The following is a 20,582-nucleotide window of genomic DNA, read 5'->3' on the forward strand; positions in this document are numbered from 1 at the left end:
TGCTTGGGCCTCAACTATTTATAATCTATATTAATGACATAGATGAAGGGACCAAGTGCAATCTATCCAAGTTTGCTGATGATACAAAGTTAGGTGGGAAAGTAAGCTGTGAGGAGGGCACAAAGAGCCTGCAAAGGGATATAGACAGGTTAAGTGAAAGAAAAGAAAGGCTTGCATTTATATAGTGCCTTTCATGGTCACTGGACGTCCCAAAATGCTTTACAGCCAATTAAGTACTTTTTGAAGTGTAGTTACTGTTGTAATGTAGGAAACGCAGCTGCCAATTTGTGCACATCAAGCTCCCACAAACAGCAATGCAATAATGACCAGAGTGAGTGGGCAATAAGGTGACAGGCCAAGTATAATGTGAAGAAATGTGAAGTTATTCACTTTGGTAGGAAGAATAGAAAAACAGAATATTTTTTAAATGTTGAGAAACTATTAAACTATTAAATGTTGGTGTTCAAAGAGATTTAGGTTTCCTCGTACAGGAAACACAGGTGGTTAGCATGCAAGTACAACAAGCAATTAGGAAGACAAATGGCATGTTGGCCTTTATTGCAAAGGGGTTGGGCTACTAGAGTAAGGAAGTCTTACTACAATTGTACAGGGCTTTGGTGAGACCACACCTGGAGTACTGTGTGCAGTTTTGGTCTGCTTATCTGAAAAAGGACATACATGCCTTAGAGGTGGTGCAATGAAGGTTCACTAGATTGATTCCTGGGATGAGAGGGTTGTCCTATGAGGAGAGATTGAATAGATTGGGCCTATACTAGCTGGAGTTTAGAAGAATGAGAGGTGATTTCATTGAAACATAAAAGATTCTGAGGGGGATTGACAGGGTAGACGCTGAGCGGTTTTGTCCCCTGGCCGGAGAGTCTAGAACTCAGGGCCATAGTCTCAGGAGAAGGGTTCGGCCATTTAAGACTGAGATGAGGAGGAATTTCTTCACTCAGAGGGTTGTGAATCTTTGGAATTCTCTACTCCAAACGGCTGTGGAGGCTGAGTCGTTGAGTATATTCAAGGCTGTGATAGATAGATTTTTGGACTCTAGGGAAATCAAGGGATATGGGATCAAGCGGGAAAGTAGAGTTGTGGTCGAAGATCAGCCACAATATTATTAAATGGCAGAGCAGGCTCGAAGGGCTGTATGGCCTACTCCTGCTCCTAATTCTTATGTTCTTAAAACATTAAAACACAAGGGTACAAAATGGATTACCTTCAACCACATCTGCTTCTTCTGATAGGACATCAGTTTCCTAAAGGGAACAGAAATACAAATTCATTAGAAATAGTCGCATTTTATATACTGTACGTATTATTTACTTTATTGTACTGAACAACTGACAAAGTCATTAGGACTCCCAATTAAGGATAATGGTAGCTATGTGAAATTAGTGGTTACAGGTCTGTCAGAAGTAATTTGAGGTGACAGATTAAAAGCACTAAACAAATGTATTGCACAACACTGAAGTATATTGGCATCAATACACTAAATAAGTCAAGTGACATTTCTATAACATCTATGACACCAAACACCACAGGAAAGATTGTACTTATAGGGCAGGCAGAAAACAAAAATGGTTACACAGACAGCCATCCAAATGATAAGAGCTTTGGCTGCAAAAAGGAATTTGGCTCAAAAAGCAAAAACAGTTAAAAATGCAAAATACATTTTCCACCACAAAATGTAGTAGCTGGATGATTAAATTTAGCAGATGTGGGACATGCCTGATTTCCATTCTTGCTGTACGTGCTACTCTCTGAATGACCACTACTGCTAAATACTGTCACACCTGCAAATGAACAGGCTTCATAAAAATGTACCAAAGAGGTGTTGTCAGTTTAAAGCCAGACTACAATAGAATAAAATAAATACAATAGAATTCGAGTGTGACAGTTTGCACGGTTCATCATTTAACTGACGATAAATAAGCACAATACATCTTCTGATATAGAAAGAGCACACTTAGATGTATTAACAATAAATATGTTATGGTCAGGAAAACAGCTCATAAATAAATGGTCAAGCAACTGCATTTTGGTTGTCTATTACGATTCTTTTTAAACTATATTCCCATTACATGGATATGATATTCCCTACAATGTCGTTGGGAAAATGCAGGAGTCCTTCATTAAGGAAGCAGTAGTAGGGCATTTGGAAAATCATAATGCAGTCAAGCAGAGTCAGCATGGTTTTATGAAAGGGAAATCATGTTTAACAAATTTGCTGGAGTTCTTTGAGGAGGTAACGAGCAGGGTGGACAAAGGTGAGCCAGTGGCTGTGGTGTACAGGAAACTTTCTGGTATCCAGCACTGACGGGACCGAGCTGGTGCCGGTCGATCAACACTGCCGGAGAAACGAGCGCCAATATTAAAACATACGGAGCTCAGAGCTCCGTCTGAAGCAACAAACCCTGTTGCTTAGCAACAGCTTCAAAACAGTCGGCGCAGCTTGCAAGCGTCTCTGTAGCTAAGCAACAGCTTCAGCTAGACGCTTGCAGAGCCCCAAATGGAGAAAAAAAGCAACTAAAAGTAAAAAAAAGTTATCTGAACCGACTCCTGAATTTTGCCGGTGGATAGAGCATTCCGGATATTTAACCTCCGTTTAAACGAAAGTTTCCTGTATTTGGATTTCCAGAAGGCATTCGATAAGGTGCCACATAGAATGTTACTGCATAAGAGCTCACAGAATTGGATAGAGAATTGGCTAACTAACAGAAAACAGAGAGTCGGGATAAATGGGTAATTTTCCAGTTGGCAAATGGTAACTAGTGGGGTGTCAAAAGGATCGGTGCTGGGGCCTCAACTATTTACAATCTACATTAATGACTTGGATGAAGGGACCGAGTGTAATGTAGCTAAGTTTGCGGATGAGACAAAGATGGGTGGGAAAGCAAGTTGTGCAGAGGACTCAAAGAACCTGCAATGGGATATAGACAGGCTAAGCGAGTGGGCAAACATTTGGCAGATGGAGTATAATGTTGAAAAGTGTGAGGTTATACACTTTGGCAGGAAAAATAAAAAAGCAAATTATTATTTAAATGGAGAGAGATTACAAAATGCTACAGTTCAGAGGGACCTGGGGGTCCTTGAGCATGAAACACAAAAAGTTAACATGCAGGTACAGCAAGTAATCAAAAAGGTAAATGGAACGTTGGCCTTTATTTCAAAGGGGTTGGAGTACAAAAGCAGGGAAGTCCTGCTACAACTGTAAAGGGTATTGGTGAGACCACACCTTGAGTACTGCATACAGTTTTGGTCTCCTTATTTAAGGAAGGATATACTTGCATTGGAGGCAGTTCAGAGACGATTCACTAGGTTAATTCCAGAGATGAGGAGGTTGACTTATGAAGAAAGGTTGAGCAGGCTGGGCCTATACTTATTGGAATTTAGAAGAATGACAGGTGACCTTATTGAAACATATAAGATACTGAGTGGGGCTCGACAAGGTAGATGCAGAGAGGATATTTCCCCTCGTGGGGAAATCTAGAACATGGGGGCACAGTTTTAGAATAAAGGGTCGCCCTTTTAGAACTGAGATAAGGAGGAATTTCTTCTCTCAGAGGGTCGTAAATCTGTGGAATTCTCTGCCTCAGAGAGCTGTGGAGGCTGGGTCATTAAATACATTTAAAGTGGAGATAGACAGATTTTTGCAAGATAAGGGAGTGAAGGGTTATGGGGAGCGGACAGGGAAGTGGCTTTGAGCCCAAGATCTTATTGAATGGCGGAGCAGGCTCAAGGGGCCAAGTGGCCTATTCCTGCTCCTAGTTCTTATGTCATGGTATTGGACGAGCAACCCAAAGTTCAAATCCCACCATGATGGGGAAATCAATGCAATAAATCAGGTAAATTGACCATAAAAGCTGCTGGACTGTTGTTAAAAAGGAATCAGTCCACCCCTGCCAAGTCTAGCTTACATGTGACACCAAACGCACCCATGTCACTGATTCTTTATCCCCTCTGAAGTAAAAACAATTACCATGATAATGTATGTCCACAACCTTCACTTCCCAAGAACATTTAAAAAAAAATTACCACACAAAGCCATGACCCTAGAAATAGTAGATGCATTGCTGGTCATCTTCCAAAATTCTATAGACTCTGGAACAGTTCCCATGGATTGGAGGGTAGCTAATGTTACCCCACTATTGAAAAAAGGTAGTAGAGAGAAAACGGGGAATTATAGACCGGTAAGCCTGACATCGATAGTGGGGAAAATGCTAGAGGCCATTATAAAAGATGTAATAGCAGAGCACTTGGAAAACAGTGACAGGATCGGACAGTCAACATGGATTTACAAAATGTAAATCATGCTTGACTAATCTACTGGAATTTTTTGAGGATGTAACTGGTAGAATAGATAAGGGAGAAGCAGTGGATGTGGTGTATTTGGACATTCAGAAGGCTTTCGATAAAGTCCCGCATAAGAGATTAGCGTGTAAAGTTAAGGCACATGGGATTGGGGGCAAGGTACTAACTTGGATAGAGAACTGGTTGGCAGACAGGAAGCAAAGAGTTGGAATAAACGGGTCTTTTTCCGAGTGGCAGGCAGTGACGAATGGGGTACCGCAGGGATCGGTCCTAGGACTCCAGCTATTCACAATATATATTAATGATATAGACGAGAGAACTAGATGTAATATCTCCAAGTTTGCAGATGACACAAAGCTGGGTGGGCGTGTGTGCTGTGAGGAGGATGCCGAGAAACTCCAATATGATTTGGACAGGTTGGGTGATTGGGCAGATGCAGTATAATGTGGATAAATGCGAGGTTATCCACTTTGATGGCAAAAAACAGGAAGGCAGGTTATTATCTGAACGGCAATAGATTGGGAGACGGGGAAGTGCAACGAGACCTGGGTGTCCTTGTGCACCAGTCGCTGAAGGTAAGCTTGCAGGTGCAGCAGGCGGTTAAGAAGGCAAATGGTATGTTGGCCTTCGTAGCAAGAGGGTTCGAGTACGGGAACAAGGATGTCTTGCTGCAGTTGTACAGGGCCTTGGTGAGACCACATCTTGAGTATTGTGTGCAGTTTTGGTCGCCTTATCTGAGGAAGGATGTTCTTGCCATAGAGGGAATGCAGCAAAGATTCACCAGACTGATACCTGGGATGACAGGAATGACGTATGAGGAGAGATTGGGTCGATTGGGCTTATACTCGCTGGAGTTTAGAAGAATGAGAGGGGATCTCATTGAAACTTACAAAATTCTGACAGGACTAGACAGACTAAATGCAGGATGTTCCCGATGGCCGGGGAGTCCAGAACCAGGGGTCACAGTCTAAGGATAAGGGGTAAGCCATTTAGGACAGAGATGAGGAAGAATTTCTTCACCCAGAGAGTGGTGAACCTGTGGAATTCTCTACCACAGAAGGCAGTTGAGGCCAATTCATTAAATATATTCAAGAAGGAGTTAGATATATTTCTTAAGGCTAAAGGGATCAAGGGATATGGGGAGAAGGCAGGGACAGGGTACTGAATTTGGATGATCAGCCATGATCTCATTGAATGGTGGAGCAGGCTCGAGGGGCCGAATGGCCTACTCCTGCTCCTATCTTCTATGTTTCTATGTTCTATGACCTCATTTTGCCTGTATTCATTCATTTTTTTTTAAAGGGCTAGGTTTTAAAGACTCACTAAAAGGTAACCAATTGATCGCCTGATCAGTGCCAGCTGTGGGATGTCCTGAATACAAGTTCTTTCTAAGACAAGAGCTACCCCAATGAGGAATTGTTTTAAACCTCTTCAGGGACTTATTTTGAAACAAATACTTGAGAATGCCAGCTGAGGACCTTTGTTGGGAGTATTATTTTAATTACGTGTCAATTCTCATATTCAAATTCTTGGAATCTAAAAACACTTCATATAACGGGTAAGGAAATTTAACACTACTCAAAACTTGTACTTGTAGTAATCCAGAAACTTCAGATGATCTGATATTCATCAGTTAAGTTTCTACAGTCTGGTCTTCTTAGTGAAGGGTTTGAGCACAGGGAAATGGAACACTTCTCCAACACCAAACATACTCAGGTCAAGTACAATCTACACTTCTTAATTCAAAGTTGTTTCATTGAAATTATTTCTAATTCAAATCGAAATGGTGCAAAAAGCACCTCCTGTGCTGTTTTATTTAAATTGTTCATTTTGAACTATTGGAAAGCATGGAATTCAATTGAGCAAAATATTTTTTTGAATTAGCAATTGACTGTATAGCAGAGACTCTGTGGAAACACTCCCTCTATTCTGCCCTGACTACATGCTTTAACCTAATTTAAAAGAACACTGTCTAATGCACCAACACAACATTTTCAATTACTGCACCAACCATCCTTCTGCCAGGTCAGAAGCCAATATTCACTAAAGCTGGCAGATGAACATAATCTTAAAACAATTACGTTTTACATTACAGATAGACAATGTTCCCTCTTATTTTCTTTTCGTGTGCAGTCCATTTAAATGCCTGCACGGCCTATTCAAATTTTTGCACATGCGCGGTTTCTTCCATATAAAAGCCAGTGAGCGGCCTGCGCGGGACCTCCAGACTGCCGCGCAGTTTAGCGGGAACGTTGCAGATGGATACAACTAATTTTGCAGCCACCCATCAACATTAGTCTTTTTGCCCAGTTGGGGTTAGTTGCTGGTTTATTGAGCAATAGCCATAACTAAAGTAAGCTGTGACTGCTGTAAAATACTAATTCTAGGTATCATCCCTGAGAATGCACTTACCTGCCGTTCACCAAAATCCTTTTCTCTACAGGCTTCTGTCTCCTCATCCTCCACTGTGTGCCCTAAAGAATAATGCAAATGTAACACATATGCCAGTTAACATTGTTTTTTCAGAACCTTAGAAACCATTGTTTGTTCATAGAATGATACAGCACAGAAGGCCATTCAACCCATCGTGTCTGTGCCGGCTCTTTGAAAGAGCTATCCAATTATTCCCACTCCCTTCATCTTTGCCCAAAGTACTGCAAATTTCTCCTTTTCAAGTATTTCTCCAATTCCCTTTTGAAAGTTGTTACTGAATCTGCTTCCAGCACCTTTTCAGGTCGTGCATTCCAGATCACAACAACTCGCTGCGTTAAAAAATTCTCATAATTTCCCCCCTGGATTTTTTGTCAATTATCTTAAATCTGTGTTCTCTGGTTGCTGACCCTTCTGACAGAAGAACCAGTTTCTCCCTATCTCCTCTATCCAATTCCTCCTCAGTTTGTTGAGAAACAGCAGTGCTATGGGCTTAACCAGTGCCCTTGAACTTTGGCGAGTTGGGTTCAAATCAAGAGCTTCAGAGGAAGCTTCTTCTTCGCTAGCTGCAAGCGGCAGGAAGTAAATCATTCTGGGCAAGTCACAACATGGTTACTTGTGGAGAAATCCACCAGATAAGGCGACCACTAACCGACACGCTCACTTAGCATGGTCACAGGCTGGCTGAAAATCGGAATGGACTTTGAGGTTGAGGCAGCGTTGCCAGAGTTTTGTTCTGCACTTAACTCACTTTAAACTTGAACCGAGCACCCAGAATAACATTCCAATTTCCAGCCCGGAAAAGTCTCACCTCGACCAACACCCACAAAAATACATCAAAGCAAAACATTCAATCATTTCATTGGTTTTAGGACAGTTACTTAATTTCCTACCTGTTTCCATCCTCTCTGGGGTTTCATTGCCAGGAACCTCTGGAGTGATTGAAATTTCATCAGGATTTCCTCTTTCCTCCTCTTCTGTCTAAGGACAGAAATCCAGTCATTAACATGGTGCAAGTCAAGCTTCTGGAAATCAAAAGGAGCCATCGGCAGATCCAGCTGACCTACCAATTAATTGCTCGTTGCTAGTTCAACAGACTGCCAAGAATGACCAGTAGAACTCTGGTGAAATCTCCAAACTTGCCCAAGAATCTTGGACTTCCAAAGTGTCACAATTCTCAATATACAGTACAATTGACAGAACAGGTGACCAACACTTAGGAGATATTTTGCAATCGAGTCCAGCCTTTGGATTAAACATGACTGACAATAGCGCCAAGTTGAATATTTGAATTACAAAGATAAAATAATTAAAGATTCCAACATAACATTCTCAGTTTGTACATTGCGAGTTGAACAACACTGCATTACCAACTATATCGCTGATATTATCCTAATTAAGCTAGTAATGACTAATATGCCAATTCAGTGTCAGCTTACAACAACTCCCTTTATTAGCTCTCCCTCACAGAAAGAATGAACATGCATTTATGTAGTACCTTTTGCATTCGTGGTCATTGCTATTGTGTAGGCAAATATGGCAGCCAATTTGTGCACAGCAAGGTCCCACACACAGCAATGAGATGAATGACCAATTTTGGTTGAGGAATAAATGTTAGTCAGTGCGGAGTAAATTCCCCTGCTCCAATTACAATAGCGCCATAGGATCTTTTACGTCAACCTGAGCAGGCAACCTTGGGGCATTTCTTTACATTAGAAATGCTATATATAGTAAATGTAAGTTGTTGTATTTTACTTCCAGACTGCTGAAATGAACGTTTAAAAATATATTGGCAATACAAATGCACTTTAAAATAGAAACACAATGGCCTAGAAATTCGGTTGAGGCGCCAAAGTGGCGCCAAGTTCGCCTGGGCGCTGATCTTTGCACAGCGTTCGGAGTAATACCGATCGCCAGAAATTCAGTTTCAGCGCCCCTAGAGGGAGACGGGGCGAGGCTCGAGGCGCTCCGCGTCCCTCTTAGGGCGTTGAAACTGAATATCGCAGCGCTGCGGTACTGCAGACCTTCCTCCCATTGTTAAGGGGGAGGGGCCTGCAACAGCGCGATCCCCGATCGCGAGTGCCGGCAAAAGAGCCCGGCACTGAGGAGAAGTGCCGGGATCTCGGGCAACAGCCGGCAATGCCGCGGGGGGGGGGATCATGAGGCCGGGGACGGAGGTGCTGGCAGGCAGCCGCCGAAAAAAGCGGCCGCGCCGCACCTCCACCTTAAATTGCGGCACTGCTGGCACAGCAAGGCACCGTGAACCGGGCGCGGGTAGCAAACGGTGCTACAGCGGCGTTCGCTACCAAATATCGCGATCGGGGCGCTGCGCACACCGATGATGTCATCGGCGGCGGCGCAGCGCAACAGGCTAATGCCACCATTAGTGCCCCCGCTGAATATCGCGGGAGGCGCGGCCAGTGGCGCTACAGCCACTGACGGCCCTCTTTAGGCGCTAACAGGTGGCGCTACATACCCAATTTCTCCCCCAATTACTTTTATTGAGCAATGGGGCTGTCTGTTTTGCTTGGCTTATTGGGCAGCTTCGCATAGTGTGAGGGTCACCAGGAAACAATCATGGTGACCCTCACACTATGAGCTTTACAATCAATACAAAACATAAAGCCCTTTTCATTGATCATGGAGTCTCAGCTACAGAACAGAGGTCCTGCGAAGATTGTCTAAAACCATCCTTAGCCACATTAACCACAGTCTCGCCGATTTTTTTTTAGGGAAGGGTATTAAGTGATATGGAGCTAAGGCAGGTAAATGGAGTTTAAGTACAGATCAGCTATGACCATATAACTGAATGGCAGGACAGGCTCAAGTGGCTGAATGACCTACTCCTGTTCCTGGGTAGATGAGGGTAGTGCGATTGATGTAGTGTATATGGACTTTAGCAAGGCTTTTGATAAAGTTCCACATGGCAGACTGGTCACGAAGTTAAAAGCCCATGGGATCCAGGGCAAAGTATCAAGTTGGATTCAAAACTGGCTCGGAGACAGGAAGCAGAGGGTAATGGTTGATGGGTGTTTTTGTGACTGGAAGGCTGTTTCCAGTGGGGTTCCGCAGGGCTCAGTACTAGGTCCCTTGCTTTTTGTGGTATATATCAATGATCTAGACTTGAATATAGAGGGTATGATTAAGAAGTTTGCAGATGAAACTAAAATCAGCTGTGTGGTTGATACTGAAGAAGGAAGCTGTAGACTGCAGGAAGATATCAATAAATTGGTCAGGTGGGCAGAACAGTGGCAAATGGAATTCAATCCAGAGAAGTGTGAGGTAATGCATTTGGGGAGGGCCAACAAGGAAAGGGAAACACATTAAATAGTAGGACACTGAGTAGTGTACAGGAACAAAGGGAACTTGGAGTACATGTCCACAGATCCCTGAAGGTAGCAGGCCAGGTAGATAAGGTGGTTAAGAAGGCATACGGAATGCTTGCCTTTATTAGCCGTGGCACAGAACACAAGAGCAGGGGGTTATGCTTCAACTGTATAAAACACTAGTTAGGCCTCAGCTGGAGTACTGCGTGTAGTTCTGGTCACCACATTACAGGAAAGATGTGATTGCACTAGAGAGGGTACAGAGGAGATTTACAAGGATGTTGCCAGGAGTAGAGAATCTTAGCTATGAGGAAAGACTGGATAGGCTGGGTCTGTTTTCCTTGGAACAGAGGTGGCTGAGGGGAGACCTTATTGAGGTGTATAAAATTATGAGGGGCATAGATAAAGTGGATAGAAAGGACCTATTTCCCTTAGCAGAGGGGTCAAAAACCAGGGGGCACAGATTTAAAATAATTGGTGGAGGGTTTAGAGGGGATCTCAGGGGAAATTTCTTCACCCAGAGGGTTGTGGTAGTCTGGAACTCACTGCCTGCAAGGGTGGTAGAGGCAGGAACCCAAACCACATTTAAAAAGTACTTGGATGTGCACTTGGGATGCTGTAACCTGCAGGGCTATGGACCAAAAGCTGGGAAGCGGGATTAGGCTGGATAGCTCTTTGTTGGCCGGCGCGGACACAATGGGCCGAAATGGCCTCCTTCCGCGCTGTAACTTTCTATGATTCTATGATCCTGTGTTCCTTCAGATTTTCAAGCAGGATGACAACATAGTGTTAGAAATTAGGGTACCTAAAATATATATGGTTATGCGAACGAAATTGTGACGCAAATAATACTGTGTTTAAATGATTGTATTAGAGCTCGAGACAAGTAAGGGGTTAATGTATAAGTTGTGTTTTACTGGAACTGCTTAAGTTCGGTTTCCTGGAAACTTGTATTAGGACTTGAGACAAAGTGTCTTCAGACTGGTATTAGATTAGATGGATAGATGCATAACATCCCACACAGGGGCAGCCACATATGGCCTTGCCTCCCAAGCTAGCTGTCTGCTGTTTGTAAGTTAGAATTTTGACTTTGTTTAATGTATCTTTAATTTGGCCATCTAAGGCCCAACCTATGTTTCTTCCATTATTGCTAATAAACATATTATAATGCTAAGTTAGGAATTGGAGTTTGTTTCACAAAATTGCTTGCTAAGTTGCGTAATTTAACCAGTGTGTGAGGATATCTTTGGGAATTTAATGATTAATTTCATGGTACAATAGTCTGATAATGAATTGAACATAGCTGACTGCACAAACCGGTCTGAACAAAGGGGCCTCTGACTGAAGGAATCTGAGGGCTGAGCCTGGAAGGTGGAGTTGCTGACTCCAGGCTGGGAAGGACAAGACAGGATGAGATAAAAGACTATGGGGGAGAAATTCATTATAGCCTAGGAATGGGCAGTAACTTTTGAAAAGTTTGAAAATTAGCACCAGGCGCTAATGCTTCAGACTGCACACAAAATTCAGTTTCATTGCACAAAGAAAGGATTGGACCGCTAAATCAAGCGTTATTGGCCTAGCTCAGTGGCATTAAACTCGAAGCGCTGACCAATATCAGGTGCAGTCTAATCACAAGTCATCATTGCCACAGGCTCTTTCCAGTTCTTAAAGGGGAGGTTCATTGATGCTGCAGAACCTCATTCTCATCATTGCTGGCTGTGCAGCCGTCTCAGCCAGCAGCAGCAGCAGGTCAAGGAGAAGGAGACAGACAACTCAAGCAGCCATAATGATGGCAGATCCACGCCCCAGGGAGAGCCTGCAGATTCTGCGACCATGCATTGGAGGCGTTGGGTGTTCGCAGTGGAAAGACAGAGGGCGGTGCTCTACCCGGCAAACGGCAGGAGTCTCTCGCCACAAGTCTTCCACACCATGTGGAGGGAGGAAGCCCAGCACGTCTCAGGCAGCACTGTGGTCCCCAGGACCCACACAGTGCAGGAAGCAATTTAATGACCTCACTCGGGTGGTCAGGGTGAGTCAATGCTTCAACAAATGCTACATACCACCATCTGAACCACAGTCTGCACCCACTGCCTAAAGCACCACACCCCCAGCACTCACCCACCAACAATCTCTACCTACCAACACTCATACCCGCATCCCTCTCAATTACAGCTATTGAACTATGGCAGGCACCTCACCTAGACACATTGCTCCACACTCACTCACACACTTTCCTTTCTCTTGCAGGCCAAGGTGGCTCACAACAGGAGTGAGCAGGAGCGCACAGGCGGGGGACAACCACTGTCTGAGCTGGAGACTCGAGTGCTGCACATTACTGAGCGTCAGGTGGTGAGCGCCGTGGCCACTGGTGATGCTGACCCCCTTGGGGACAACAACAATATGCGGAACACCTCCGTTCAGTTCGTATGGGTGACCCCGAGCTTCCGGTCGCCTGTCACTTTAATTCTCCGCTCCACTCCCACTCAGGCCTCACCATCCTCGGCCTCTTACACTGTTCCAATGAAGCTTAACGTAAGCTCGAGGAACAGCACCTCATCTTTCGATTAGGCACTTTACAGCCTCTGGACTAGAGTTCAACCATTTCAGGCCATAACCTCTGCCCCTATCCTTTTTTTTCCATTTATTTTATTTATTATATATTTTTTTCTCTCTCGCACATGGCAGCTGTCTCTTCTGCCATTGCCATTTACTCTTCATCTAGAGCTACCTTTTGTTTCTTAACTTGTCCCATTACCATCTCCTTTTGCCTTGCACCATCTCTTAATCTCTCTTGCTTTCCATCCTATCACAGACCTTCCCTTTTGTTCTTTCCTATCCTCCCCCTTTCCCTGCCCCTGCTTAAAAACCTGTTCGATCTCCAGCCTTTTCCAGTTCTGACGAAGGGTCATCGACCTGAAACGTTAAGTCTGTTTCTCTCTCCACAGATGCTGCCTGACCTGCTGAGTATTTCCAGCATTTTCTGTTTTTATTTCAAATTTCCAGCATCCGCAGTATTTCGCTTTTGTAACGGTATGTTCATCCTCACTCCTTCTTCTCGCATCCCACTTCCCCCTCACCCCACAAGCGTTTCGCACTTTCCACCTAAATTACATGCATTTCTCCCCCTCACCTTAGCTCAAACCTTGTGCCTTTATGTTTTTAGATAATGGGCAACCTGTCCCTGAGGGTACCATAGAGAGCAAGGTGGAAGAAGAGGACGAAGAACACGCCACGACACTGCATAGAAACATAGAAGATAGGCCCCTCGAGCCTGCTCCGCCATTCAAATTCAGTACCCGGTCCCTGCTTTCTCCCCATACCCCTTGATCCCTTTAGCCTTAAGAAATATATCCAACTCTTTCTTGAATATATTTAATGTATTGGCCTCTACTGCCTTCTGTGGTAGAGAATTCCACAGGTTCACCACTCTCTGGGTGAAAAAATTCCTCCTCATTTCTGTCCTAAATGGCCTACCCCTTATCCTTAGACTGTGACCCCTGGTTCTGGACTCCCCGACCATCGGGAACATCCTTCCTGCATCTAGTCTGTCCAATCCTGTCAGAATTTTGTAAGTTTCAATGAGATCCCCTCTCATTCTTCTAAACTCCAGCGAGTACAAGCCCAATCGACCCAATCTCTCCTCATACGTCATTCCTGCCATCCCAGGTATCAGCCTGGTGAATCTTCGCTGAACTCCTTCCATGGCAAGAACATCCTTCCTCAGATAAGACGACCAAAACTGCACTCAAGATGTGGTCTCACCAAGGCCCTGTACAACTGCAGCAAGACATCCTTGTTCCTGTACTCAAACCCTCTCGCTACAAAGGCCAACATACCATTTGCCTTCTTAACCGCCTGCTGCACCTGCATGCTTAACTTCAGCGACTGGTGCACAAGGACACCCAGGTCTCGTTGCACTTCCCCTTCTCCCAATCTACTGCCATTCAGATAATAATCTGCCTTCCTGTTTTTGCCACCAAAGTGGATAACCTCGCATTTATCCACGTTATATTGCATCTGCCATGCTTTTGCCCAATCACCCAACCTGTCCAAATCATCCTGGAGTTTCTCGGCATCCTCCTCACAGCACACACGCCCACCCAGCTTTGTGTCGTCTGCAAATTTGGAGATATTACATCTAGTTCCCTTGTCTAGATCATTAATATATATTGTGAATAGCTGGGGCCCAAGGACCGATCCGTGCGGTACCCCACTAGTCACTGCTTGCCACTCGGAAAAAGACCCGTTTATTCCAACTCTTTGCTTTCTGTCTGCCAACTAGTTCTCTATCCAAGTCAATACCTTGCCCCCAATCCCATGTGCCTTAACTTTACACGCTAATCTCTTATACGGGACCTTATCAAAAGCCTTCTGAAAGTCCAAATACACCACATCCACTGGTTCTCCCTTATCTATTTTACCAGTTACATCCTCAAAAAATTCCAGTAGATTAGTCAAGCACTATTTACCTTTTGTAAATCCATGTTGACTTTGTCCGATCCTGTCACTGTTTTCCAAGTGCTCTGCTATTACATCTTTTATAATGGACTCTAGCATTTTCCCCACTACCGATGTCAGGCTTACCGGTCTATAATTCCCCGTTTTCTCTCTACCACCTTTTTTGAATAGTGGGGTAACATTAGCTACCCTCCAATCCATGGGTACTGTTCCAGATTCCATCGAATGCTGGAAGATGATCAGCAAAGCATCAACTATTTCCAGGGCCACTTCCTTAAGTACCCTAGGATGTAGATTATCAGGCCCTGGGGATTTATCGGCCTTCAATCCCATCAATTTCCCTAACACCATTTGCCTACAAATACTGATTTCTTTCAGTTCCTCCCTTTCATCAGACCCTATGTTCCCCGACATCTCTGGGAGATTATTTGTGTCCTCCTTTGTGAAGACAGAACCAAAGTAATTGGTCAGCCATTTCTTTGTTCCCCATTATAAATTCACCTGATTCTGACTGCAAGGGACCTACGCTTGACTTCACCAATCTTTTTCTCTTCACATATCTATAAAAGCTTTTACAGTCAGTTTTTATGTTCCCTGAAAGCTTACTCTCGTATTCTATTTTCCCCCTCTTAATTAATCCCTTTGTCCTCCTTTGTTGAATCCTAAACTGCTCCCAATCCTCAGGTTTACTGCTTTTTCTGGCCAATTTATATGTCCTCTCCTTGGATCTTATGCTATCCCTAATTTCCCTTGTTAGCCACGGTTGAGTCACCTTTTTTGTTTTATTTTTATGCCGAACTGGGATGAACAAATTCTGTAGTTCATCCATGCGGTCTTTGAATGTTTGCCATTGCCTATCCACCGTCAACCCTTTGAGTGACATTCCCTAATCAATCCTACCCAACTCGCGCCCAACTGCATGTCTCACCTGCAGGCACCAGCTCAGATACTGGCAGTATGCATTCTTTAGAGGCTAGTATAGTAGCGGGATCTGCACAGGGTGATGCACCGGGGACGAGCAGGCTGCAGCAAGGCCAGGGGGAAAGGGTAGCTTGGGAGCCAGCTCCCCGGAGGGAGTTCGCATGCGAGTTCTGCTGCACAGGACTCAGGCGAGGACCTCGATGGGGAGGCCTTCAGAAGAAGAGTGATGGGCATGCACACGGTGATGATAGGTGCAATGGCAAGGGTGCCCGAGAACCTCTCGGCAATGGTAAGGAGCATGGAGGAGTCTGCCTCCAGCATTGCACAGAGCTCTGTGCACACCATGGAGCCCATCATTTTCAGTCTGCAAAGGATAGTAGACTCCCAGAGAGACCATGGTGAGCCAGACCTGATGCCGCGTGTGATGAGCGATCTGGCAGCTTCCATTGCAGCACAGGTGGAAGCAATGCAACGTCTTAGTGCTGTAATGCAGTCTATGCTTGGTGGCATTCAATCTCAGACTGCTCTCATGCAGTCTCAGCTTGATGCAACGCAAGTTCTGACTGCTGCCATCGTGGCTGGGTCTACCACCATCGAACGGGGCTTTCACAGTGTCGCGGGCCAGCAATCTGTGCAGCAACAAATTGCTAGGGATGCTGAGGTGCTGCCCCAGGGGAGTGGCAGTGTGTCAGTGGAGCAGGAACCTGCTGCCCTCTCTCAGGATGACGGCATTCCTGCTCCCACCACTGGCACTCCGCCATTGTCCTTGTCGCTGCCTGTCATCCAGCCAGCCCAGACTGCTGCTGCCCATGTTGAGGTGGTGCAGTCTACAGCCGGGCCTTCCAGGCTCAGAGCTGGTCGAGGGAGTCCTGCAAGGCCATCTGAAGTCTCCCGCATGGACACTCAGCAGCCTTCCACCAGCCATGCTGCAGCCACTGGGTCAACACTTCATAGGAGCACTAGAGTAGGCAAAAGCACAGTTACGAGAGGCACTAAGGGATTGCACAAGGGTGAATAGATAATAACGTTGCTGTAAATGTGTGTTCACTGATTATTGATAAATTTATTAATTCAGTTTGGATTATTTTGTGGCGTGTCTCATTTCAGCTTTGAGCTGTGAAATGGCCTGCGACAGGGATGGAATGATGGGGATGTGGTGAGCAACGGGGATCTGGGGTTAAGAAACATAGAAAAAATAGGAGCAGGAGTAGGCCATTTGGCCCTTCGAGCCTGCACCGCCATTCAACACGATCATGGCTGATCCTCTATCTCAATACCATATTATTGTTCTCTCCCCATACCCCTTGATGCCTTTTGTGTCTAGAAATCTATCTATCTCCTTCTTAAATATATTCAATGATTTGGCCTCCACAGCCTTCTGTGGTAGAGAATTCCACAGGTTCACCACCCTCTGAGTGAAGAAATTTCTCATCTCAGTCCTAAATGTCCTACTCCGTATCCTGAGACTGTCACCCCTCGTTCTAGACACCCCCCAGCCAGGGGAAACATCCTCCCTGCATCCAGTCTGTCTAGCCCTGTCAGAATTTTATACATTTCAATGAGATCCCCTCTCATTCTTCTAAACTCTAGTGAATACAGGCCTCGTTGACCCAATCTCTCCTCATACAACAGTCCTGCCATCCCAGGAATCAGTCTGGTGAACCTTCGCTGCACTCCCTCTGTGGCAAGTATATCCTTTCTTAGGTAAGGAGACCAAAACTGCACACAGTACTCCAGGTGTGGTCTCACCAAGGCCCTGTATAACCGTAGTAAGACATCCTTGCTCCTGTACTCAAATCTTCCTGCAATGAAGGCCAACATACCATTTGCCTTCCTAACTGCTTGCTGCACCTGCATGTTTCCTTTCAGTGACTGGTGTGTACAAGGATACCCAGGTCCCTTTGTACATCAACATTTCCCAATCTATCACCATTTAAATAATACTCTACCTTTCTGTTTTTCCTAACGAAGTGGATAACTTCACATTTATCCACATTATACTGCATCTGCCATGTATTTGCCCACTCACTCAACTTGTCTAAATCGCCTTGAAGCCTCTTTGCATCCTCCTCACAACTCACACCTAGTTTTGTGCCGTCAGCAAACTTGGAAATATTACATTTGGTTCCCTCATCCAAATCATTGATATATATTGTGAAAGCTGGGGCCCAAGCACCGATCCCTGCAGTACCCCACTAGTCACTACCTGCCACCCCGAAAAGGACCCATTTATTCCTACTCTCTGTTTCCTGTCTGTTAACCAATTTTCAATCCATGACAGTATATTACCCCCAATCCCATGTGCTTTAATTTTGCACACTAACCTTTTATGTGGGATTTTATCAAAGGCCTTCTGAAAATCCAAATACACCACATCCACTGGTTCTCCCTTATCTATTCTACCAGTTACATCCTCAAAAAACTCCATTAGGTTTGTCAAACACGATTTCCCTTTCATAAATCCAAGTTGACTTTGTCTAATCCCATTGATATTTTCTAAGTGTCCTGTTATCACATCCTTTATAATAGACTCTAGCATTTTCCCTACTACGGATGTTAGGCTAATCGGACAGTAGTTCCCTGTTTTCCCTCCCCCTCCTTTTTTAAATAGTGGGGTTACATTTGCCACCCTCCAATCTGCAGGAACTGTTCCATAACCTATAGAATTTTGGAAGATGACAACCAATGCATCCATTATTTCCATGGCTGCCTCTGTACTCTGGGATGCAGATTATCAGGCCCTGGGGATTTATCGGCTTTCAGTCCCATTAATTTCTCCAGCACTATTTTTTTACTAATACGAATTTCCTTTAATTCCTCCTTCTCACTAGACCCTTGGTTCCCTAGCATTTCTGGGAAGTTATTTGTGTCCTCTTCCATGAAGACAGAACCGAAGTATTTGTTTAATTGCTCAGCTATTTCCTTGTCCCCCATTATAAATTCTCCCGTTTCTGGCTGTAAGGGACCTACATTTGTCTTCACTAATCTTTCTTTTTACATATTTGTAGAAGCTTTTGCAATCCGCTTTTATGTTCCTTGCAAGTTTATCCTCATACTCTATTTTTCCCCTCTTAATCAACCTCTTGGTCCTTTTTTGCTGAATTCTAAACTGCTCCCAATCCTCAGGCTTGCTACTTTTTCTGGCAACTTTATATGACTCCTCTTTGGATCTAATACTATCCTTAATTTCTTTTGTTAGCCATGGTTGGGCCGCTTTTCCTTTTGTGTTTTTGCACCAGAAAGGAATGTATAACTGTTGCAATTCATGCATTTGTTCCTTAAATGTTAGCCATTGCCTAGCCACCATCAAGCCTTTTAAGGAAGCTCCTCAATCTATCATAGCCAACTCACTCCTCATACCTTTGTAGTTTCCTTTGTTTTGATTTAGGACCCTAGTTTCGGATTGGACTTTTTCACTTTCCATCTTAATGAAGAATTCTATCATGTTATGGTCACTCTTCCCCAAAGGACCCCGCAGAACAAGATTATTAATTAACCCCTTCTCATTGCACAATACCCAACCTAGAATAGCCTGTTCCCTAGTTGGCTCCTCAACGTACTGGTCTAAAAATCCATCTCGTACACACTCCAGGAATTCATCCTCCACAGTATTATTGCTAATTTGGTCTGGCAAGTCTATATGTAGATTAAAGTCACCCATGATTACTGTAGTACCTTTGTTATCTGCATCTCTAATCTCCTGTTTGATGCCGTCCCCTACATTACCACTACTATTTGGAGGCCTATAGACAACTCCCACCAATGTTTTCTGCCCCTTGGTGCTTCTTAGCTCCACCCAGACTGATTCTACATCTTGATATTCTGAGCCAATATCCTTTCTCACTATTGCTCTGATTTCATCCTTTACTAGCAATGCCACACCACCTCCTTTTCCTTTTTGCCTGTCCTTCCTAAATATCGAATATCCTTGGATATTCAGCTCCCAGCCTTGGTCACCCTGCAGCCATGTCTCCATAATCGCAATTATATCGTATCCGTTTACATCTATTTGCGCTGTTAATTTGTCTACCTTATTACGAATACTTCGTGTATTTAGACACAGTGCCTTTAGATTTGTCTTTTTAAAATTTTTAGACATCTTAACATTTTTTTGTACGATGGCCCTATTTGCCTTACTACCATGTTTTCTTACCCGGACCTTATTTGTTAGTGCACTCCTTCCCTTCCTGACACAATCTGGTTATCCTTACCCCAATCACTTTCCTGCACTGCTTCCTTGTCTTTTCTCTTTAGCATTCTAGATTTCTCTCCACCAGGACCCTCCCCCACCACCCCCCCCCCCACCTTATTTAGTTTAAAGCCCTATCTACCTCCCTAGTTATTCCATTCGCTAGAACTCTGGTCCCAGCAAGGTTCAGGTGTAGTCCGTCCCAACGGAACAGCTCTCTCTTTCCCCAGTACTGGTGCCAGTGCCCCACGAATCAAAACCCACTTCTCCCACACCAATCTTCGAGCCACGCATTCATCTCCCTAATCCTATTGACCCTATGCCAATTTGCTCGTGGCTCAGGTAATAATAGAGATTATCACCCTTGTGGTTCTGCTCTTTAATTTATCCCTAGCTGCTCAAACTCTCTCAGCAGAACCTTTTTCTTAGTCCTACCTATGTCATTGGTACCTACGTGGACCACGACAACTGGATCCTCCCACTCCAAGTTCTTCTCCAGGCCGGAGGAGATGTCGTTTACCCTGGCATCAGGAAGGCAACATAGCCTTCAGGACTCATGCTCCTGGCTGCAGAGAACAGTGTCTACCCCCCTAGCTATACCGTCACCTACTACAACCACCTTCCTTTTTACTCCCCCCACTTGAACAGCTTCCTGTACCACGGTGCCGTGGTCAGTTTGCTCGTCCCCCCCTGCAGTCCCTGCACTTGTCCACAAGGTTTGCAAGAACCTCGAATCCATTGGACAAGTGCAGGGACTGAGGCTCCTGCAATACTACCTCCTGGATCCCCGTACCTGCCCCGCTCGCAGTCATACCCTCCTGTCCCTGACCACATGTCAAATCTAAAGTATTTAATCTAAGGGGTGTGGTTGCCTCCTGGAGCAAAAGGTCCCGGTAACTTTCTCCCTCCCTGATGTCTCATAACGTTTAATTTATTAGAACCGC

General features: G+C 44.6%; 1 protein-coding gene across 5 annotated transcripts in view; it reads right to left on the reverse strand.

The window, feature by feature from the left end:
- Window positions 1-20,582, reverse strand: part of LOC147108418 (uncharacterized) — a 150,166-nt gene that overhangs the window by 123,519 nt on the left and 6,065 nt on the right. For all 5 annotated transcript variants that reach the window (XM_086005036.1, XM_086005032.1, XM_086005033.1 and 2 more), the window contains exons 2-4: window positions 7,638-7,725; window positions 6,727-6,788; window positions 1,220-1,259 (exon numbers count right to left, since the gene is read on the reverse strand). In XM_086005036.1, coding sequence (XP_085861162.1) covers window positions 1,220-1,259; window positions 6,727-6,788; window positions 7,638-7,725 — 190 coding nt within the window. The remainder of the gene's footprint in view (window positions 1-1,219; window positions 1,260-6,726; window positions 6,789-7,637; window positions 7,726-20,582) is intronic.

The sequence above is a fragment of the Somniosus microcephalus genome, chromosome 13, assembly GCF_052327205.1.
Source record: "Somniosus microcephalus isolate GS21.2 chromosome 13, FLI_Smic_1.0, whole genome shotgun sequence".
In the NCBI taxonomy this organism is placed as follows: domain Eukaryota; kingdom Metazoa; phylum Chordata; class Chondrichthyes; order Squaliformes; family Somniosidae; genus Somniosus; species Somniosus microcephalus.